The sequence below is a fragment of the Salvelinus alpinus genome, chromosome 16 (assembly GCF_045679555.1).
Source record: "Salvelinus alpinus chromosome 16, SLU_Salpinus.1, whole genome shotgun sequence".
In the NCBI taxonomy this organism is placed as follows: domain Eukaryota; kingdom Metazoa; phylum Chordata; class Actinopteri; order Salmoniformes; family Salmonidae; genus Salvelinus; species Salvelinus alpinus.
Window position 1 is genome coordinate 40,472,259 of NC_092101.1, and position 25,121 is coordinate 40,497,379.

At 41.3% G+C, this 25,121-nt stretch overlaps 1 protein-coding gene across 4 annotated transcripts in view; it reads right to left on the reverse strand.

The window, feature by feature from the left end:
• The window catches only part of pde4ba (phosphodiesterase 4B, cAMP-specific a), a 318,589-nt gene that overhangs the window by 98,114 nt on the left and 195,354 nt on the right, over positions 1-25,121 (reverse strand). Inside the window, exon 1 of one of the 4 annotated variants that reach the window (XM_071346220.1) lies at positions 4,286-4,681. The exons of the other annotated variants lie outside the window; for them this stretch is intronic. Within the exon in view, the coding sequence (XP_071202321.1) occupies positions 4,286-4,410 (125 nt within the window). The 5' untranslated portion in view covers positions 4,411-4,681. Of the gene's footprint in view, positions 1-4,285; positions 4,682-25,121 lie in introns of those variants that run through there. 4 annotated transcript variants of the gene reach the window in all.

Sequence of the window (25,121 nt, forward strand, 5' to 3'; positions counted from 1 at the left end):
TAACAATCGACCACCCATCAGAGATGATTGCAATACAGTCCGCTTTCTCTATGATTTGCTTGACCTTCACCTGAACTATGTTAAACTCTGCATCCAGCAAATGAGTAGATAAAGCATGTCTGGTTGGAGGGGTGTATGCTGGGTGAAGAACATTCAGAAATCTCTTCCAATACACATTGCCTGTGAGCATCAGAGGTGAACCAGTTGCATACACAGCTCGAGCAAGACCTTCATCAGCATTTCTCTGACTACGTTACTCCATTGAGTAAAAAAAACGTCTGATTCCAGGAGAACATGAGCTGTTGCCATCGATAAGGTGTCTGATTGATCATTTTCACCTCGAATAGAAGTAGAGGGACTTTTGTCAGAGGTTGCTTGTTGTGAGTGCTGAGGAAACTTCATGCACTTGGCCAGATGATTCTGCTTTGTTGCAGTCTTCACATATGATTTTGCAAAGTATTTGCAAATGTACACAGATATTCCCTCTACATTAGCTGCAGTGAAATATCTTCACACATCAGATAGTGCCCGTGGCATTTTCCTGTAAAGATTAGAATTTTTTTTTTAAATAAAAAAAATATACAATTCCATGTACAGATAAATAGTTAAGCAGTTAGATTAAACAACTCATTTGTAAGATACATTTTTTAAATGAAACATGTATGGAAACAGGTGAATTAACACTCCTCAGTTAGAAGGCTCAAGCAAGCTAAAACCCACATGGTAGCAAACACTAACTAGCATAAATTGTTAACAAGTTAGAAATGATTTAAACACACTTTGCTGTAGGCTACTTTTTACTAGTTAACAAAAAAATAATGTATGTCATATAAAATATATTCACCTCACCCAGTATTGTAATCAAAACTTACCAGAAAGCATGTAGTCCTTGGCTCAGACAGTGTAGTAGTGTGGGCTCAATAGCATCTCATTAGTGTGCAAGATCTTGAGAATCAGCTGTACATGTGATGGAAGAGTGCACTGTACATGTGATGGAAGAATGCACTGTGCATGCAGAGGGTTGCAATTCCATTGAATTGGGGATAGTTCAACCAAAATATGCCACAAGAACTAGAATTGCCTTATGTGTATCCCACAAAAAAGGTACACTGTTATAAGCTAACTTTTTTGATGAAATTAAGCAAAATTCCTCAAATTCCCGGGCTTAACCTAACATGGAAAATTTACGGAAAACTTCCCGGAAAGTTTCCGACCCTTTGCAACCCTAGTCACGAACTCACACAGCTTCCTACAGGATTTACGCACAAGCAAGCAAACACAGATCATGGCCAGTAACACCACCGCACACATTAACTACAGGCAGATACTGTACATGCTCACATGAACAGACAAGCACAAGTGTGAACTAACTACAGATCTCAGATCATAATATGACCAATTTAATATAAGGAGGAAAATAATCCTGCAGCAGGAGGATTTTAATAAATATTTAAGGTCCACAGAGCGTCTCAGGTCCACAGAGCGTCACAGGTCCACAGAGCATCACTTCAAATATGCTATGTGCAGGCTACAGCGCGTCTAGTGTGAATTCTTATGTGGATTATAAGAAATTGACATATTTGTACGGGGTAGATGTATTTTTAATGAGGGGAAATCCTTTTTTTATATCAATTATTTTGTTAAATGTTCAAGGCAATCAATAGGCCGAATAAATTGTTGGTTGCCTCAGTGCCTGTGTGGTCCAAAGGTTACAGCCGCTGACCCCGGCACACATTATACCAGGATGAGTGAAATCGAATCTCTTCTCCTTCCTTCGTTCCCGTAGTCCCCCAATCGATCCGAATGGTCAAGGCGATGAGTGAGTCGAGATGCGTCGGTAGTTCACGGGCTGCAAGGTCGTCTTTTACTTCCTCCGATACTCTGTGTAGGAACAATGTCAAACAGCGCTTCCGGGTTCCAAGCACTCTCAGCTGCCAACGTGCGGAAATCCACTGCGTAGTCTGCCACACTACGGGAGTCTTGACGTAGTTGGTGCAGCTTTCGAGCAGCCCCTCTTCCGGACAACGGAGAATCAAACACCTTCCGAACTTCCTCCAAAACTCCACCAGACTGAGGCAGACGGCGGGCTGTTGCTCCCACACCGCCGTGGCCCAGGCAAGTGCCCTCCCGGACATCAGCGTTATGATGTACGCTATCCTCGAGCGGTCTGAGGGGAACAAAGAAGGCTGCAGTTTGAAAAATGAGGGAACACTGGGAGAGAAAAGCCCGGCAGGTTCTGGAATCTCCAGCGTACCGCTCCGGAGGAGGTAAGCGGAGTTCTCGGGACACTGGGGTAGGCTGGGAGATGCATGCCCCGTAATGTATCGAACGCCTGGTCATGGCATTCTGCAGGGAATGGAGTCCCTCCATAAGACCTTGAAGTAACTCCTTGTGTCTTCCAAGGGTGGCTCCTTGCAGGGAGACAGCATTGTGGAGCTGGTCTGCTGGGTGAGTCTGCTGGGTCAGTCATGGCCAGTTTGTACTATCAGGTTTCAGGTATGACCCAGATACAGACAGTGTCAAAGAAAAGTGTATTTCTAGTATAGGGGCAGGCAAACAACAGGTCAAAGGCAGGCAGAGGTCAGTAATCCAGAGAACGGCAGGCAGGGTCAGGGTCAGGGCAGGCAGAACTGTCAAAACTGGGAAGGACTACAAAACAGGAACAAGATCAGACAGGAGCAGGGGATCAAACGGTGGTAGGTTTCACAGAACAAAACAAACAGAGAACACAGGTATAAATACACTGGGGATAAGGGGAAGGATGGGTGACATCTGGATGGGGGTGGAGACAAGCTCAGAGACAGGTGTGACAGTTTCCAAAAGTGTCTGGCGTGTGTCTGGTCATATTTTTTAAAATCAAGATCAGGGGTATTATATCTCTGACTGTCCATATTTTAAATGTGAAACTAATCAAGTGTATCGGGGGGGTTTGAGTTATTTGCACCAGAAGGGCGTATGCCGTAATCTAACCCACGCTGACACGGTAGACCTATATGTGAAGGTAGTGTTCCTAACCGCTAGACCACCCCAGGTTACGATTTATCAAAATTTGGGCAGCTCATTCGTAACCTTAGGATACACTTCACAATTGTATATCATAGCCTAGCGGAGACCAATATCTATATCGTGTTATTAAGTAAGCTATATGAAATGACGGTTGTTTTTGTGTACTTGATCACCCTCTGCAAGAAAAGGGTGATCAAGTTAAAACTTGACATCTGTAATTTTCCACTTCCACATGCACTGACTGAGTGCACAGTACTTTCCACAGGGAGCCTCTTAAAGATGAGTATGGCCAGAGTCTCCTCTCCAGACTAGTCACGCTGGTTTTGACCCGCCCTGTCCAGCCTGCTGCTCCCTCTCTCTGCTTCTCCACAACAACAATCTACCATTTCATCATGATGATGATGATGATATTCTTGTCAAAGGTTAATGTTCTAGAGTAATGTGTGTATCTCAGCAAGGCAAATCAACTCAAAACAGGAAATCTTCTTCATAAGCGACATTGTCTTTGCAGAGCATATTGTATGTGTTTACACGGCATAAACAATAAGAAGCTGCAAAGTGGTGTTGGAGAGAATAGCTGTCATGCGGTTGGATAAACACACGTTTGAGGCCGTGACAGTGGAACAGTGGAGTGCTAATACAAATCCTGCTGGGAGTGTTTAGTTGCGTCATCACCTTGCTACATTTAGGAAATTACAATACATCAAGTAGGTGAGCTTTAGGTAACAGCACAGCTGCATCTGGATGGACCAGTAGTACAGAACTGCCAACTGTACAGACTCGCACCACACCAATGTAAACAAACAAATGCCACACAGTCAACGTGATATAGTTTTGATTCCCTAACACACACTCAACTATAGAATTCATGATTAACAGATATTTAGAGACTGAACATAGGAAAGAGAGAGAGGGCTATATATAATGAACATTGGAAAGAGAGAGACATCTACACACAAACAGAACATGGGAAAAAGTATACAGAAAGGGGGAAGAAAGTCATGCCATGCAGACAACTTTGGATTGACAGCGTAAGAGGGAGAAATACAGTACATGGGGGGGGGGGTTAGAACTAAAAAGTATGCATAACAAGCACTGCATGCTATCTCTCATGAATGGCAACACATCATGAACTAAACTGAAGCTGAGAAAAGCTATAGAAGCACATGAGAGAAAGATGAAGTGAATGTGACAGAAAGCGAAAGAAAAAGACAGAGAGAAAAATAGAGAGACAGAGAGAAAAAGAAAGAAAGAGACGATGTTCTATCCTTGTTCTGACCTGTGAGTGTGGCTGGAAGTATGGAGTCTCTTGATGACTTCCTCGCTGAAGTCAAAGTGGACCCTGCTTCTGTGACAGGGCGAACGCCGATACATAGCACCAACACCCCAGCTATCCAGCACCATCAAACACACACCTCAAACACACAGCAGCTCATACACACCTCAGGTCTCCACCCCCCCCCCCACCACACACACACACACACACATATTCGTCATCACATACACAATCAACATTAACTGTCTAAACAGACCAACTTCCACTATCATAAATGCAACATTCAAGCATACATCAAACACACAACAGCAGCAACAACAACCATCCAACATGCCTTGCAAGTCACGACTCTTTCTCTCTCTCTCTCTCCCTCTCACACACACTCTCTTTCACACGCCCTTTCACACTCTGTGTGTCCAGTGAGAGCTGTGCTGTGTAGTTGTCCCAGTCCCAGCCTGCACTTCCTTCCCCTGGTGTGTGAGGAGATGTGGTCTCTCTGAGCCGGCACCAGCAGCACACTAAGACCTGGAGCAGACTCACTGAAATGGACTCACTACTGTCACTAGGTCTTGTGAAATACATGTAGCTATATAAATGTGAAATACATGTAGCTATATAAATGTGTAATACATGTAGCTATATAAATGTGTAATACATGTAGCTATATAAATGTGTAATACATGTAGCTATATAAATGTGTAATACATGTAGCTATATAAATGTGTAATACATGTAGCTATATAAATGTGTAATACATGTAGCTATATAAATGTGTAATACATGTAGCTATATAAATGTGTAATACATGTAGCTATATAAATGTGTAATACATGTAGCTATATAAATGTGTAATACATGTAGCTATATAAATGTGTAATACATGTAGCTATATAAATGTGTAACACATGTTGCTATATAAATGTGAAATACATGTAGCTATATAAATGTGTAATACATGTAGCTATATAAATGTGTAATACATGTAGCTATATAAATGTGTAATACATGTAGCTATATAAATGTGTAATACATGTAGCTATATAAATGTGTAATACATGTAGCTATATAAATGTGTAATACATGTAGCTATATAAATGTGTAATACATGTAGCTATATAAATGTGTAATACATGTAGCTATATAAATGTGTAATACATGTAGCTATATAAATGTGTAATACATGTAGCTATATAAATGTGTAATACATGTAGCTATATAAATGTGTAACACATGTTGCTATATAAATGTGAAATACATGTAGCTATATAAATGTGTAATACATGTAGCTATATAAATGTGTAATACATGTAGCTATATAAATGTGTAACACATGTTGCTATATAAATGTGTAACACATGTTGCTATATAAATGTGTAATACATGTAGCTATATAAATGTGTAATACATGTAGCTATATAAATGTGTAATACATGTAGCTATATAAATGTGTAATACATGTAGCTATATAAATGTGTAATACATGTTGCTATATAAATGTGTAATACATGTAGCTATATAAATGTGTAATACATGTAGCTATATAAATGTGTAACACATGTTGCTATATAAATGTGTAATACATGTAGCTATATAAATGTGTAATACATGTAGCTATATAAATGTGTAATACATGTTGCTATATAAATGTGTAACACATGTTACTATATAAATGTGTAACACATGTTGCTATATAAATGTGAAATACATGTAGCTATATAAATGTGTAATACATGTAGCTATATAAATGTGTAACACATGTTGCTATATAAATGTGTAACACATGTAGCTATATAAATGTGTAACACATGTTGCTATATAAATGTGTAACACATGTAGCTATATAAATGTGTAACACATGTTGCTATATAAATGTGTAATACATGTAGCTATATAAATGTGTAACACATGTAGCTATATAAATGTGTAACACATGTCGCTATATAAATGTGTAATACATGTAGCTATATAAATGTGTAATATATGTAGCTATATAAATGTGTAATACATGTAGCTATATAAATGTGTAATACATGTAGCTATATAAATGTGTAATACATGTAGCTATATAAATGTGTAATACATGTAGCTATATAAATGTGTAATACATGTAGCTATATAAATGTGTAACACATGTAGCTATATAAATGTGTAACACATGTAGCTATATAAATGTGTAACACATGTCGCTATATAAATGTGTAATACATGTAGCTATATAAATGTGTAATACATGTAGCTATATAAATGTGTAATACATGTAGCTATATAAATGTGAAATACATGTAGCTATATAAATGTGTAATACATGTAGCTATATAAATGTGAAATACATGTAGCTATATAAATGTGTAATACATGTAGCTATATAAATGTGAAATACATGTAGCTATATAAATGTGTAATACATGTAGCTATATAAATGTGTAATACATGTAGCTATATAAATGTGTAATACATGTAGCTATATAAATGTGTAATACATGTAGCTATATAAATGTGTAATACATGTAGCTATATAAATGTGTAATACATGTAGCTATATAAATGTGTAATACATGTAGCTATATAAATGTGTAACACATGTCGCTATATAAATGTGTAATACATGTAGCTATATAAATGTGTAATACATGTAGCTATATAAATGTGTAATACATGTAGCTATATAAATGTGTAATACATGTAGCTATATAAATGTGTAATACATGTAGCTATATAAATGTGTAATACATGTAGCTATATAAATGTGTAATACATGTAGCTATATAAATGTGTAACACATGTTGCTATATAAATGTGTAATACATGTAGCTATATAAATGTGTAATACATGTAGCTATATAAATGTGTAATACATGTAGCTATATAAATGTGTAATACATGTAGCTATATAAATGTGTAACACATGTAGCTATATAAATGTGTAACACATGTAGCTATATAAATGTGTAACACATGTCGCTATATAAATGTGTAATACATGTAGCTATATAAATGTGTAATACATGTAGCTATATAAATGTGTAATACATGTAGCTATATAAATGTGTAATACATGTAGCTATATAAATGTGTAATACATGTAGCTATATAAATGTGTAATACATGTAGCTATATAAATGTGTAATACATGTAGCTATATAAATGTGTAATACATGTAGCTATATAAATGTGTAACACATGTAGCTATATAAATGTGTAATACATGTAGCTATATAAATGTGTAATACATGTCCATATTGCCACAAAGGTCTAAAGAGCATGATATCCATTACTAGACATTATCTGCAATACACAACTACTACACATATGTGGTAGATACATAGGAAACACACAAGCATACATAGCCATGCGACAGCAACAACATATCTACAGCACTGCACATCTCTGAAGAGAACATGTCTAGACCTGCAATCCATACATCTAGCCCGCTAATGTCTCAACCTGTAATCCATACATCTAGCCCGCTAATGTCTAGACCTGTAATCCATACATCTAGCCTGCTAATGTCTAGACCTGTAATCCATACATCTAGCCTGCTAATGTCTAGACCTGTAATCCATACATCTAGCCCGCTAATGTCTAGACCTGTAATCCATACATCTAGCCCGCTAATGTCTAGACCTGTAATCCATACATCTAGCCTGCTAATGTCTAGACCTGTAATCCATACATCTAGCCTGCTAATGTCTAGACCTGTAATCCATACATCTAGCCCGCTAATGTCTCAACCTGTAATCCATACATCTAGCCCGCTAATGTCTCAACCTGTAATCCATACATCTAGCCTGCTAATGTCTAGACCTGTAATCCATACATCTAGCCTGCTAATGTCTCAACCTGTAATCCATACATCTAGCCTGCTAATGTCTAGACCTGTAATCCATACATCTAGCCTGCTAATGTCTAGACCTGTAATCCATACATCTAGCCTGCTAATGTCTAGACCTGTAATCCATACATTTAGCCTGCTAATGTCTAGACCTGTAATCCATACATCTAGCCTGCTAATGTCTAGACCTGTAATCCATACATCTAGCCCGCTAATGTCTCAACCTGTAATCCATACATCTAGCCTGCTAATGTCTAGACCTGCAATCCATACATCTAGCCTGCTAATGTCTAGACCTGTAATCCATACATCTAGCCTGCTAATGTCTAGACCTGCAATCCATACATCTAGCCCGCTAATGTCTAGACCTGTAATCCATACATCTAGTCTGCTAATGTCTAGACCTGCAATCCATACATCTAGCCTGCTAATGTCTAGACCTGTAATCCATACATCTAGCCTGCTAATGTCTAGACCTGTAATCCATACATCTAGCCTGCTAATGTCTAGACCTGCAATCCATACATCTAGCCTGCTAATGTCTCAACCTGTAATCCATACATCTAGCCTGCTAATGTCTAGACCTGTAATCCATACATCTAGCCTGCTAATGTCTAGACCTGTAATCCATACATCTAGCCTGCTAATGTCTAGACCTGTAATCCATACATCTAGCCTGCTAATGTCTAGACCTGCAATCCATACATCTAGCCTGCTAATGTCTAGACCTGTAATCCATACATCTAGCCTGCTAATGTCTAGACCTGTAATCCATACATCTAGCCCGCTAATGTCTAGACCTGTAATCCATACATCTAGCCTGCTGATGTCTAGACCTGTAATCCATACATCTAGCCCGCTAATGTCTAGACCTGTAATCCATACATCTAGCCTGCTGATGTCTAGACCTGCAATCCATACATCTAGCCCGCTAATGTCTCAACCTGTAATCCATACATCTAGCCTGCTAGTGTCTAGACCTGCAATCCATACATCTAGCCTGCTAATGTCTAGACCTGCAATCCATACATCTAGCCTGCTAATGTCTAGACCTGTAATCCATACATCTAGCCCGCTAATGTCTAGACCTGTAATCCATACATCTAGCCTGCTGATGTCTAGACCTGCAATCCATACATCTAGCCTGCTAATGTCTAGACCTGTAATCCATACATCTAGCCCGCTAATGTCTAGACCTGTAATCCATACATCTAGCCTGCTAATGTCTAGACTTTTAATCCATACATCTAGCCTGCTAATGTCTAGACCTGCAATCCATACATCTAGCCTGCTAATGTCTAGACCTGTAATCCATACATCTAGCCTGCTGATGTCTAGACCTGCAATCCATACATCTAGCCTGCTAATGTCTCAACCTGTAATCCATACATCTAGCCTGCTAATGTCTAGACCTGTAATCCATACATCTAGCCTGCTAATGTCTAGACCTGTAATCCATACATCTAGCCCGCTAATGTCTAGACCTGTAATCCATACATCTAGCCTGCTAATGTCTAGACCTGCAATCCATACATCTAGCCTGCTAATGTCTAGACCTGTAATCCATACATCTAGTCTGCTACACATAGTTAATGCATGCTGTTTCCTGCCTTTCACTACATGCTTAGGTTATTGTGCATGAACTATGCCATCAATGTATGCACCAGGACATGTCTTTCAGGATGTAATGGTATACTACCATACTGTATATGCCCCGGCCATCAGTACTACATCAGTACTATCAGTTCAAGTGTGCATTTCAGTACATGCTTATGCATTAATTATGCCACCAATATACCTTAACAGCCCCATTATGAGTCTCTGTGTGTCAGTGTGGCAGAGGAAGGGGCAGCTGGCACCAGACAGCAGGGAAATTTTCCTGGCATGTAGGAGGGGATTCCTGGCTTATGCCATTCCCCCTGGTAATACCAGCCTGTTTCAGTCAAACAGTAAACTAGGAAGGCTATTGAAACAAGATCCAGAATCCATGTTTATGGATGGTGGCCACTATGCACAGTTTGCCTTTAATACAATGTTCAACTGGGTGTTCACATGGAATGGAGCTGTTAGAGAGAAAGAGAAAGAGAGAGAGAGAGAGAGAGAGAGAGAGAGAGAGAGAGAGAGAGAGAGAGAGAGAGAGAGAGAGAGAGAGAGAGAGAGAGAGAGAGAGAGAGAGAGAGAGAGAGAGAGAGAGACATGTTTACTGTTCATTTTGTTATTGTTTATTTCACTTTTGTTTATTATCTATTTCAGTTGTTTGACAATGTAAACATATGTTTCCCATGATAAGAAAGCCCTTAAATTGTAAATTGCATTGAGAGAGAGAGAGGGTGAGAGAGAGAGACAGAAAGGGGGTGAGATAGAGAGAGAGGGGGTGAGATAGAGAGAGACAGAGAGAGAGAGGGGGTATCATACTTTTCGTGGCTGTTTATTTACCACCACAGACAAATGCTGGCAGTAAGACAGCACTCAGTCTGCTATATAAGAAAATAAGCAAAAGGAAACCACTCACCCAGAGGCGGCGCTCCTAGTGGCCGGGGACTTTAATGCAGGGAAACTTAAATCAGTTCTACCAAATGTCCATCAACACGTTAAATGTGCAACCAGAGGGAAAACAATTCTAGATCACCTGTACTCCACACACAGAGACGCGTACAAAGGTCTCCCTCGCCCTCCATTTGGTAAATCCGACCACAACTCTATCCTCCTGACTCCTGCTTACAGCACAAATCAAAGCAGGAAGCACCAGTGACTCGGTCTATAAAAAAGTGGTCAGATGAAGCAGATGCTCAACTACAGGACTGTTTTGCGAGCACAGACTGGAACATGTTCCGGGATTCTTCCGATGACATTGAGGAGTACACCCCATCAGTCACTGGCTTTATCAATAAGTGCATCGAGGACGTCGTCCCCACAGTGACTGTACGTACATACCCCAACCAGAAGCCATGGATTACAGGCAACATTCGCACTGAGCTAAAGGGTAGAGCTGCCGCTTTCAAGGTGCGGGACTCTAACCCGCACCTTACAAGAAATCCTGCTATGCCCTGCGACGAACCATCAAACAGGCAAAGCGTCAATACAGGGCTAAGACTGAATCATACTACACTGGCAGGACGTGTGCTCCGGGCATGTGCTGACCAACTGGCAGGTGTCTTCACTGACATTTTCAACATGTTGTCACGGTTTTCTTCCTGGGATGAAGGAGAGGACCAAAATGCAGCGCGGCTAGTGTTCAACATGTTTAATAGACGAATAAACGGTAACACTACTACAAGTAACAAAATAACAAATGTGAAAACCGAGACAGCCCTATCTGGTGCAGACAAAACACAGAGACAGGAAACAATCACCCACAAAATCCCAACACAAAACAAGCCTCCTATATATGATTCTCAATCAGGGACAACGATTGACAGCTGCCTCTGATTGAGAACCATATTAGGCTGGACACAGAAACAGACAAACTAGACACACAACATAGAATTCCCACCCAGCTCACGTCCTGACCAACACTAAACAAGCAAAACACATAAGAACTCTGGTCAGGACGTTACACATGTCCCTGACTAAGTCTGTAATACCAACATGTTTCAAGCAGACCACCATAGTCCCTGTGCCTAAGAACACAAAGGGAACCGGCCTAAATGACTACAGACCCGTAGCACTCACGTCTGTAGCTTTCCGCTTTGAAAGGTTGGTAATGGCTCACATCAACACCATTATCCCAGAAACCCTAGACCCACTCCAATTTGCATACAGCCCAAACAGATCCACAGATGATGTAATCTCTATTGCACTCCACACTGCCCTTTCCCACCTGGACAAAAGGAACACCTATGTGAGAATGCTATTCATTGACTACAGCTCAGCGTTCAACACCATAGTACCCTCAAAGCTCATCACTAAGCTAAGGATCCTGGGACTAAACACCTCCCTCTGCAACTGGATCCTGGACTTCCTGATGGGCCTCCCCCAGGTGGTGAGGGTAGGTAGCAACACATCTGCCACGCTGATCCTCAACACTGGAGCTCCCCAGGGGTGCGTGCTCAGTCCCCTACTGTACTCCCTGTTCACCCACGACTGCATGGCCAGGCATGACTCCAACACCATCATTAAGTTTGCAGACGACACAACAGTGGTAGGCCTGATCACTGACAACGACAAGACAGCCTATAGGGAGGAAGTCAGAGACCTGGCCTGGTGGTGCCAGAATAACAACCTATCCCTCAACGTAACCAAGACTAAGGAGATAATTGTGAACTACAGGAAAAGGAGGACCGAGCACGCCCCCATTCTCATCAACGGGGCTGTAGTGGAGCAGGTTGAGAGCTTCAAGTTCCTTGGTGTCCACATCAACAACAAACTAGAATGGTCCAAACACACCAAGACAGTCGTGAAGAGGGCACGACAAAGCCTTTTCCCACTCAGGAAACTAAAAAGATTTGGCATGGGTCCTGAGATCCTCAAAAGGTTCTACAGCTGCAACATCGAGAGCATCCTGACTGGTTGCATCACTGCCTGGTACGGCAATTGCTCGGCCTCTGACGGCAAAGGCACTACAGAGGGTAGTGCGTACGGCCCAGTACATCACTGGGGCTAAGCTGCCTGCCATCCAGGACCTCTACACCAGGCGGTGTCAGAGGAAGGCCCTAGAAATTGTCAAAGACCCCAGCCACCCCAGTCATAGACTGTTCTCTCTACTACCGCATGGCAAGCGGTACCGGAATGCCAAGTCTAGGACAAAAAGACTTCTCAACAGTTTTTACTCCCAAGCCATAAGACTCCTGAACAGGTAATCAAATGGCTACCCGGACTATTTGCATTATGTCCCCCCCCCCCCCCCCCAAAACCCTCTTTTTACGCTGCTGCTAATCTCTGTTTATCATATATGCATAGTCACTTTAACTATACATTCATGTACATACTACCTCAATTGGGCCGACCAACCAGTGCTCCCGCACATTGGCTAACCGGGCTATCTGCAGTGTGTCCCACCCACCACCTGCCAACCCCTCTTTTACGCTACTGCTACTCTCTGTTCATCATATATGCATAGTCACTTGAACCATATCTACATGTACATACTACCTCAATCAGCCTGACTAACCGGTGTCTGTATGTAGCCTCGCTACTTTTATAGCCTCGCTACTGTATATAGCCTGTCTTTTTACTGTTGTTTTATTTCTTTACCTACCTATTGTTCACCTAATACCTTTTTTTCACTATTGGTTAGAGCCTGTAAGTAAGCATTTCACTGTAAGGTCTAAACCTGTTGTATTCAGCGCACAAGACAAATAAACTTTGATTTGATTTGATAGAGAGACAGAGAGAGAGAGAGACAGAGGGGTGAGATAGAGGGGGTGAGATAGAGAGACAGAGAGAGAGACAGTGAGTGGGTGAGATAGAGAGAGAGAGACAGTGAGGGGGGAGATAGAGAGAGAGAGAGAGAGAGAGAAGGGGGGGTGAAATCGAGAGAGAGACAGAGACGGGGTAAGATAGAGACAGTCTTTATTATTTTGGAACTTCTGTGAGTGTAATGTTCTGTTCATTTTTAATGTTTATTTCACTTTTGTGTATTATCTACTTCACTTGCTTTGACAATGTTAACATATGTTTCCCATGGCAATAAAACCCCTTGAATTGAGTTGAATTGAGAGACAGAGAGTGGGTGAGATAAAGAGAGACAGAGAGAGAGATAGAGAGAGACAGAGGGGGGATGAAATCGAGAGAGACAGAGACAGAGACAGAGAGACAGAGAGGGGGTGACATAGAGAGAGAGAGAGAGTGAGATAGAGAGACAGAGAGAGAGGGTGATCTCCACCCTGCTACCACGAAAAGACTTCCACCCTGCTACCATATAGCAGGTAAATGCAAGTATTTCCCATGACTGTGCCTCAAAACCAAATGTTTTCCTGGCCCACCACTCCACCCCGGACTTGAACAGCCTCTATGACCAGGTCCACCTATACAAGGCAGCAGTGCCCGCCTTCGCCCGGACTCTAAAGGACATCCGTCTCAAACGCAGCCCGAACACTTCACACAGGAGCAAAAGATTAATAGACCAGCGAGACACTCTCCCAGACCTGCGGACCTAACTCACTCCATTAAATTAATCAAAACATTAACATTTTACATTTGGCTAGAAATTCAAAAGGAAATGATCTTAACAGAGGAAAATGTCCTCTTGTGTGCTACCTACAGTGGTTCCTCCTTTAAAAGTTGGGTCAAACTGCGGCACACCTTGCGTGCTGCCACATAATTCTACCAGAGAATTTAAAACCTTTTTTGTAATAAAATAGTATATGGGATTGATTTTAATATATTTGGCTTAATTAATTTGATTAATATTATGGTATTTCTATTCAGGGAAAAACGAGAGGTCACTTGGTCGGGTCAACAGAAAGTATTATTAAAGAGATGCTTGACATTGAAATACAGACATACATGTAGTAGTCCCAGAGTCAATGATCCAAGGTCAGTTTTGCATTTCACCTCCTGATGATTATAATGACTGACCGTGTTAGAATAGAAAATCAAGGCTTAATCATGCTCTCTCTCTATCCATCTGTCTCTCGTCTGCAGGTATGTTTTAATATGCTGTCTGCCGCTTTTCTTACCTCTTTGCCTTTCTGTCTTCTACACCTTTCTCCCCACCTCGTCTTTCTTCCTTGTTTTATAATGCACACCATATGTGCATTGAAGTACAGATTGAACTTGTATTTTTAATATAATATTACAATTATCATAATTATAATGTATTTATGTATTTATAACACCTGGATAATGACCGTCTTTCAATAAAGCGTTTCACATTCTCCACTGGTTGAAATTAAGTATCTAATTGAAATACTATCCTGTGTTCTCAAACTAACGCAGATGAAGGGAGTTAGATATGCATAGGTTTTTTCTGTACATACTGTATGAATTACAAATCAGCCTTTACTTAAATCATACATGCAAACACAGCATCATTCAAATAATGGAGTTTGATATGACTGAAAAAGAATGTCTCAGAGATTCATACCTGAACCACACCTTTATTTGCCAAGGAAGAGTACATGATCAGTGAATATATTCAATGTACAGGCCACAATGTGGGAATCTCATGCGTGGTAATAACTACAGCACATGTATATAGGACTTGCATCCTTGGCACAATAAAGTTATTATATTCTACCCTATCCATAGGCTTCATTAATGCCATTCAGACTTGAAGTTGATACAACAACTATGATAGCTGAGGTTCATAGATTACTATGAATATTAGTTCAGAACCCAACGTTTTAGGGTCCCATACACAGATCGGCTACATACTGTAGCTAGCTACACATCCACAGGCATACAGTTATTTTTATCCTCCACTACACAATAAGCAATTAAATAGTTAGCTAGCTATGTTACTTCAGCTGCATTGCAAGGCAAGCTTACACAATTGTACATTCAATTTGCAGTAAATGCGTTAGCTAGCTAGATTCTTTACATCCACTGTTTCACAAGATGACAGGCTGGTTTGCTGGTTTACTCAGGAGTCCCTAAAACATTAAACACAAATTACAAATTCATTCTTCTGTCATAACACTAGCAAGCTAGCTGGCTAATGTTAGCTAGTCAGCTAACTTGCTAAATAACGATTTTCACGAATTAACTTTGACAAAATAATATGCACAAACGTTTGTCTCTACATTAACTAAGATATTCCTCTCAATTGTAAATGTTTTGCTTGACTCGTTATGACGTTATAACTACTTGCATTTGGTTCCACCGTAATGTTTTGTCAGCCATCTTCATGCAGGGACAGGTGGCTTGCGGCAAATTCGTCATTGGAACCACTCGATATGATTGGTCATATAAAAACCTTGGGACCCAAATGCATAATGAGACCTCGAAGTCCCGCGGTACAAGCTTGCAACTTTTAAAGGAGGAACCACTGTATATCCCCCCAGTAGAATCCCCATTCTTTAATGAAGACAACTTCTCCATCCTGGAAGGGGAAACAATCATTTCCAGGCCCAGGGACATGTACTAGTCTGTGGCGACCTAAATGCCAGAACCGGACAAGAACCTGACACCCTCAGCACAAAGGGGGACAAACACGTGCCTGGAGGTGACAGCATTCCCTCCCCCATACACCCCCCCTAGACACAACAATGACAACATAACCAAAAAAAACATGTCACAACTCCTGCAGCTCTGTCGCACGCTGGGTATGTACATTCAATAGTAGGCTTCGAGGGGACTCCTATGGTAGGTACACCTATAGCTCATCTCTTGGCAGTAGTACTGTTGACTACTTTATCACTGACCTCAACCCAGAGACTCTCAGAGCGTTCAGTCAGCCCACTGACACCCCTATCAGACCACAGAAAAATCAGTCTACTTGAACAGAGCAAAACTCAATCATGAGGCATCAAAGCCAAAGGAACTGAGTAATATTAAGAAATTCTACAGGTGGAAGGAATGTAGTTTGGAAACCTACCAAAAAACTATTTGGCAACAAAAAATGTAATTCCTTTTAGACAACTAACTGTACAAAACATTCCATTGTAATAGTGAAGGTGTAAACTTGGCAGTAGAAAATCTTAACAGTATTTTGACCTCTCAGCTTCCCTATCAAATCAAAACATCTCAAATAGAAAACCGAAGAAAATGAACAACAATGACAAATGGGGCTGCAAATGCAAAAGTCTAAGAAAAAAATTGAGAAACCTGTCCAACCAAAAACATAGAGACCCGGAAAACCTGAGTCTACACCTTCACTATGGTGAATCACTAAAACAATACAGAAACACGAAAAAAGAAGGAACAGCAAGTCAGAAATCAGCTCAATGTAATTGAAGAATCCATAGACTCTAACCACTTCTGGGAAAATTGGAAAATACTAAACAAACACAAAGAAATATGTTTCCAAAATGGAGATGTATGGATAAACCACTTCTCCCATCTTTTTCCAATCTATAACAAAGAACAAACAGCAAAAACATATACATGATCAAATACAAATCTTAGAATCAACTATTAAAGACTAGCAGAACCCACTGGATTCTCCAATTACCTTGAATGAACTACAGGACAAAATAAAACCCCTCCAACACAAAAAGGCCTGTGGTGTTGATGGTATCCTCAATGAAATGATCAAATATACAGACAACAAATTCCAATTTGCTATACTAAAACTCTTTAACATCATCCTTAGCTCTGGCATCTTCCCCAATATTTGGAACCAAGGACTGATCACCCCAATCCACAAAAGTGGAGACAAATTTGACCCCAATAACTACCGTGGGATATGCGTATACAGCAACATTGGGAAAATCCTCTGCATTATCATTAACAGACTCGTACATTTCCTCAGCGAAAACAACATACTGAGCAAATGTCAAATTGGCTTTGTACCAAATAATCATATGACAGACCACGTATTCAGCCTGCACACCCAAATTGACAATCAAACAAACCAAAACAGAGGCAAAGTCTTCTCATGCTTTGGTGATTTCAAAAAAGCCTTTGACTCAATTTGGCATGAGGGTCTGCTATACAAATTGATGGACAGTGGTGTTGGGGGAAAAACATACGACATTATAAAATCCATGTACACAAACACCAAGTGTGCAGTTAAAATAGGCAAAAAACACACACATTTCTTCCCACAGGGCTGTGGGGTGAAACAGGGATGCAGCTTAAGCCCCACCCTCTTCAACATATATATCAACGAATTGGCAAGGGCACTAGAAAAGTCTGCAGCACCCGGCCTCACCCTACTAGAATCTGAAGTCAAATGTCTACTGTTTGCTGATGATCTGGTGCTTCTGTCACCAACCAAGGAGCGCCTACAGCAGCACCTAGATCTTCTGCACAGATTCTGTCAGACCTGGGCCATGACAGTAAATCTCAGTAAGATCAAAATAATGGTGTTCCAAAAAAGGTCCTGTCGCCAGAACCATAAATACAAATTCCATCTAGACACCGTTGTCCTAGAGCACACAAAAAACGATACATCCTTGGTCTAAACATCAGCACCACAGGTAACTTCCACAAAGCTGTGAACGATTCGACAAACCAATTAGGATCTGGCTAAAGAAATACTTGAATCAGTTATAGAACCCATTGCCCTTTATGGTTGTGAGGTCTGGGGTCCGCTCACCAAACAAGAATTCACAAAATGGGACAAACACCAAATTGAGACTCCGCATGCAGAATTCTTCAAAAATATCCTTTGTGTACAAGGTAAAACACCAAATAATGCATGTAGAGCAGAATTAGGCCGATACCCGCTAATTATCAAAATCCAGAAAGGAGCAGTTAAATTCTACAACCACCTAAAAGGAAGCGATTCCCAAACCATCCATAACAAAGCCATCACCTACAGAGAGATGAACCTGGAGAAGAATTCTCTAAGCAAGCTGGTCCTGGGGCTCTGTTCACAAACACAGACCCCACAGAGCCCCAGGAGAGCAACACAATTAGATGCAACCAAATCATGAGACAACAAAAAGATAATTACTTGACACATTGGAAAGAATTAACAAAAAAACTGAGCAAACTAGAATGCTATTTGGCCCTAAACAGATAGTATACAGTGGCAGAACACTTGACCACTGTGACTGACACAAATTTAAGGAAAGCGTTTGACTATGTACAGACTCAGTGAGCATAGCCTTGCTTTTGAGAAAGGCTGCCATAGGCAGACCTGGTTCTCAAGAGAGGACAGGCTGTGTGCACACTGTCCACAAACTAAGGTGGAAATTGAGCTGCACTTCCTAACCTTCTGCCAAATGTATGACCATATTAGAGACACATATTTCCCACTGATTACACAGATCCACAAAGAATTCGCAAACAAACCCAATTTTGATAAACTCCCATATGTATTGGGTGAACTACCACAGTGTGCCATCACAGCAGCAAGCTACAGTGGGGAGAACAAGTATTTGATACACTGCCGATTTTGCAGGTTTTCCTACTTACAAAGCATGTAGAGGTCTGTAATTTTTATCATAGGTACACTTCAACTGTGAGAGACGGAATCTAAAACAAAAATCCAGAAAATCACATTGTATGATTTTTAAGTCATTAATTTGCATTTTATTGCATGACATAAGTATTTGATCATCAGAAAAGCAGAACTTAATATTTGGTACAGAAACCTTTGTTTGCAATTACAGAGCTCATACGTTTCCTGTAGTTCTTGACCAGGTTTGCACACACTGCAGCAGGGATTTTGGCCCACTCCTCCATACAGACCTTCTCCAGATCCTTCAGGTTTCGGGGCTGTCGCTGGGCAATACAGACTTTCAGCTCCCTCCAAAGATTTTCTATTGGGTTCAGGTCTGGAGACTGGCTAGGCCACTCCAGGACCTTGAGATGCTTCTTACGGAGCCACTCCTTAGTTGCCCTGGCTGTGTGTTTCGGGTCGTTGTCATGCTGGAAGACCCAGCCACGACCCATCTTCAATGCTCTTACTGAGGGAAGGAGGTTGTTGGCCAAGATCTCGCGTTACATGGCCCCATATATCCTCCCCTCAATACAGTGCAGTCGTCCTGTCGATGGTCATCAAACTTCAGATGGGCCTGGACATGCGCTGGCTTGAGCAGGGGGACCTTGCGAGCGCTGCAGGATTTTAATCCATGACGGCGTAGTGTGTTACTAATGGTTTTCTTTGAGACTGTGGTCCCAGCTCTCTTCAGGTCATTGACCAGGTCCTGCCGTGTAGTTCTGGGCTGTTCCCTCACCTCGCTCATGATCATTGATGCCCCACGAGGTGAGATCTTGCATGGAGCCCCAGACCGAGGGTGATTGACCGTCATCTTGAACTTCTTCCATTTTCTAATAATTGCGCCAACAGTTGTTGCCTTCTCACCAAGCTGCTTGCCTATTGTCCTGTAGCCCATCCCAGCCTTGTGCAGGTCTACAATTTTATCCCTGATGTCCTTATACAGCTCTCTGGTCTTGGCCATTGTTGAGAGGTTGGAGTCTGTTTGATTGAGTGTGTGGACAGGTGTCTTTTATACAGGTAACGAGTTCAAACAGGTGCAGTTAATACAGGTAATGAGGTAATGAGTGGAGAACAGGAGGGCTTCTTAAAGAAAAACGAACAGGTATGTGAGAGCCAGAATTCTTACTAGTTGGTAGGTGATCAAATACTTATGTCATGCAATAAAATGCAAATTACTTACTTAAAAATCATACAATGTGATAAAAATTACAGACCTCTACATGCTTTGTAAGTAGGAAAACCTGCAAAATCGGCAGTGTATCAAATACTTGTTCTCCCCACTGTATGTGACCTGTTGCCACTGTTGTAAATACAACCCATATTTATGTTTATTTATTTTCCCTTTTGTACTTTAACTATTTGCAAATCGTTACAACACTGTATATAGACATAATATGACATTTAAAGTGTCTTTATTCTTTTAGAACTTCTGTGAGTGTAATATTTACTGTTCATTTGTATTGTTAATTTCATTTTTGTGTATTATCTACTTCACTTGCTTTGGCAATGTTAACACATGTTTCCCATGCCAATAAAGCCCTTGAATTCAATTGAATTAAATGTGTATTTGGGTATTTTATTAGGATCCCCATTAGCTGTTGCAATAGCAGCAGCTACTCTTCCTGGGGTCCACACAAAACATGAAACATAATACAGAATGACATAATACAGAACATAAATAGACAAGAGCAGCTCAAGGACAGAACTACATACATTTTGTAAAAAGGCACACGTAGCCTACATATCAATACCTACACACAAACTATCTAGGTCAAACAGGGGAGAGGCGTTGTGCCGTGAGGTGTTGCTTTATCTGTTTTTTGAAACCAGGTTTGCTGTTTATTTGAGCAATAAGAGATGGATGGAAGTTCCATACAAATAGGGCTCTATATAATACTGTACGCTTTCTTGAATTTGTTATTCTTGTTATTCTTGAATAATGTTTCTTATAAAAAGAAGACGTGATGCAGTCAGTCTCTCCTCAACTCTTAGCCAAGAGAGACTGGCATGCATAGTATTTATATTAGCCCTCTGGTTACAATTAAGAGCAAAACGTGCCACTCTGTTCTGGGCCAGCTGCAGCTTAACTAGGTATTTCCTTGCAGCACTGGACCATGTGACTGGACAATAATCAAGATTAGACAAAACTAGAGCCTGCAGAACTTGGTTTTTGGAGTGTGGTGTCAAAAAAGTAGAGCATCTCTTTATTACGGCCAGACCTCTCCCCATCTTTACAACAAATGAGAGCGAGAGAGAGAGAGAGAGAGAGAGAGAGAGAGAGCGAGAGCGAGAGCGAGAGCGAGAGAGAGAGAGCGAGAGCGAGAGAGAGAGAGAGAGAGAGAGAGAGAGAGAGAGAGAGAGAGAGAGAGAGAGAGAGAGAGAGAGAGAGAGAGAGAGAGAGAGAGAGAGAGAGAGAGAGAGAGAGAGAGAGAGAGAGAGAGAGAGGAGGGTGTGGAACTGCTATCACATCGAAGTGGAAGTGTAAATGGAGGAGGATGTTGCCAGCTGGGAGTGAGAGGTTGTGTGACAATGGTTGACGGTGGTTCTGGTTCAGTGACATTGTGGTTGACAATGGGAACATTCCTCCCTGATAACCCCCTGAGGGGAACACACAGATGATGACGTCACCCACCACATTACTCACTGTTACAGCCAGGTGCACAAAGACATTCTCTCCCAGAGAGAGGTGGGGCCAATTCAGAGTCAGACAGTGTTCACTATTAAAGAAATACAGAATTGGATCCAGACAAAAACATATATTACTGGTAAAGACTAGTCTTCATTATATCTTCTTAAATAATATCACATATTATTGTTGAAGTGATACAATTATGGGCACCTATTTTGATAACTAATTATGAGCATGTGATTTTTATTAGAATCAATGGATACCAGAATTGGTCAAAACAAAAACTCTCTCTATCACTGCTAAAATATCCAGAGGTGAACACTGTCTCAGAGAAAAGGGAGTGTTGTCTAACTCCACTAGATGGCCCTCTATTCCTACATACAGCATGTTGAGTCCTCACTCTCAGGCAACTGACAAGCCAGGCAATTACTCACAGGTAAATTAGGTCTGTGGATAATTTACTACTGCCTGCAGAAGGCAGCATATGCCAATGCCTCTTATGGAACAATTCAGTATCATGAATGGGACCACAGTGCCCAATATATAGGACTGGTGCAAAACTCCACTATTGGCCACTGTCCATAGTCATCAAAAGCAAACAGGCGCTTACATAATCCAGTCTATATATTCCTCTTATTTATGCCAAAGCTAATAAATTAAGAGCCATCACTCCCTAGAAAATGCAATGATAAGTCTTAGTGAGAGCCATAGAACGCAATGACATACTGTGTATATACTCAGTTGCCAGTTAATTAGATACAGCACCCCGCTCATGAAAATGGTTCGCTCCTACAGACAGTGAGTCACATAGCTGTGGCTTGCAATACAAAGCAGGCAGACAGGTATCGAGGCATTCAGTTACTGTTCGACTGAATGTCAGAATGCACAAAACAAGTGACCAAAGCAGGTGCCAGGCGATTCAGAAACGGCCGGCCTCCTGGGCTTTTCACGCACGACAGTGTCTAGGGTTTCCTGAGAATGGTGCGACAATAAATACAATACATTTGAATAGAAAGTTAGCAAAAATAGACAAGATGGAAGGGAAAATACCTGTCTATGTGTGAAAAAAGCTCATTGATGAACTCTTTAGTCATATCCCAGTTTACCCACTGCTTATGGCCTTTCCTACACCTAGCGACTTGTTTTTGAAATTATATGAGAAAAAATATAACATTTTATTTGGAACGGCAATATGAATTCGGAGGGCAGAAATGATGAAATATTAAAGCAGTAGACCTCTCACTAAAGGCTTCAGTCATTCAAAAGCTATACTTGAATCTGAACTGGTTCTCTAGAAGATTAGTATGAATGTCTCTGTAAGGACTGACGCCGGACACGAGAAGCAGGTACGGGGAGTTGACATTTAATAAGTAACAGACAAAGAGCAAGACAGAAACAGCGTCAGCACACGGATACACAATGACAAACGACAAGCAATGCAGCAGCGGAGAACAGAGATGGGGAACTGACAAATATAGGGGAGGTAATAAATAGGTGATTGAGTCCAGGTGAGTACAATAATACGCTGATGCGTGTGACGGGGAAAGGCAGGTGTGTACTGATGGTGGCAGGAGTGCGTAATGCTGGGGAGCCTGGCACGCGGAGGAAGAGTGGGGAGCAGGAGTGACAATACCCCCCCCCCCCCCCCCCAGGGGGTGCCACCCGGTGTCCCACCTGGGCGAGCCTGATGGGCCAGCCGAGGCACGGACGCTGGGCAAGCTGGCTGGGCGTAAAATTCGGATGAACCGGCATGACACAGCGGTTGCATTAAGGAGAAGTGGATCTAAAATTCCATAACAGTTGTATCTTTTAGGAATGTTTATTATGAGTATTTCTGTAAATTGATGTGGCTCTCTGCAAAATCACCGGATGTTTTGGAACTACTGAACATAACGTGACAATGTAAACTGAGATTTTTGGATATAAATATGAACTTTTTCGAACAAAACATACAAGTATTGTGTACCATGAAGTCCTATGAGTGTCATCTGATGAAGATCATCAAAGGTTAGTGATTCATTTTATCTCTATTTCTGCTTTTTGTGACTCCTCTCTTTGGCTGGAAAAATGGCTGTGTTTTTCTGTGACTAGGTACTGACCTAACATAATCGCATGGTATGCTTTTGTCGTAAAGCCTTTTTGAAATCGGACACTGTGGTGGGATTAACAACAAGTTTTTCTTTAAATTGGTGTATAATACATCTATGTTTGAGGAATTATTATGAGATTTCTGTTGTTTGAATTCGGCGCCCTGCACTTTCACTGGATGTTGGTCAGGTGGGACGTTAGCGTTAGCGTTAGAGGTTAAAGAAGCAATAAAACTGGCATTCTGTAGACTAGTTGAGTGTCTGGAGCATCAGCATTTGTGGGTTCGATTACAGGCTCAAAATAGCCAAAATCAAAGACCTTTCTTGTGAAACTCGTCAGTCTATTCTTGTTCTGAGAAATGAAGGCTATTCCATGCGAGAAATTGGCAAGAAACTGAAGATCTCGTACAACGCTGTGTACTACTCCCTTCACAGAACAGCGCAAACGGGCTCTAAGCAGAATAGAAAGAGGAGTGGGAGGCCCCCGGTGCACAACTGAGCAAGAGTACAAGTACATTAGAGTGTCTAGTTTGAGAAATAGACACCTCACAAGTCCTCAACTGGCAGTTTCGTTAAATAGTACCCACAAAACACCAGTCTCAACGTCAACAGTGAAGAGGCGACTCCGGGATGCTGACCTTCTAGGCAGAGTTCCTCTGTCCAGTGTCTGTGTTCTTTTGCTCATCTTAATATTTTCTTTTCATTGGCCAGTCTGAGATATGGCTTTTTCTTTGCAAGAGTCGCCTCTTCATTGCCGATTTGCTGCAAAGAAACCACTACTAAAGGACACCAAAAAGAAGAAGAGACTTGCTTGGCCAAAGAAACACGAGCAATGGACATTAGACCGGTGGAAATCTGTCCTTTGGTCTGATGAGTCCAAATTTGAGATTTTTGGTTCCAACCACCATCTTTTTGTGAGACGCAGAGTAGGTGAACGGATGATCTCCGCATGTGTGGTTCCCACCATGAAGCCTGGAGGAGGAGGTGGGATGGTGTGGGGGTGCTTTGCTGGTGACACTGTCAGTGATTTATTTAGAATTCAAGGCACACAACCAGCATGGCTACCACAACATTCTGCAGTGATACGCCATCCCATCTGGTTTTTGTTTTGTGCGACTATCATTTGTTTTTCAACAGGACATTGACCCAACACACCTCCAGACTGTGTAAGGGCTATTTGACCAAGAAGAAGAGTGATGGTGCGGCATCAGATGACCTGGCCTCCACAATCACCCGACATCAACCCAATTGAGATTGTTTGGGATGAGTTGGACCGCAGAGTGAAGGAAAAGCAG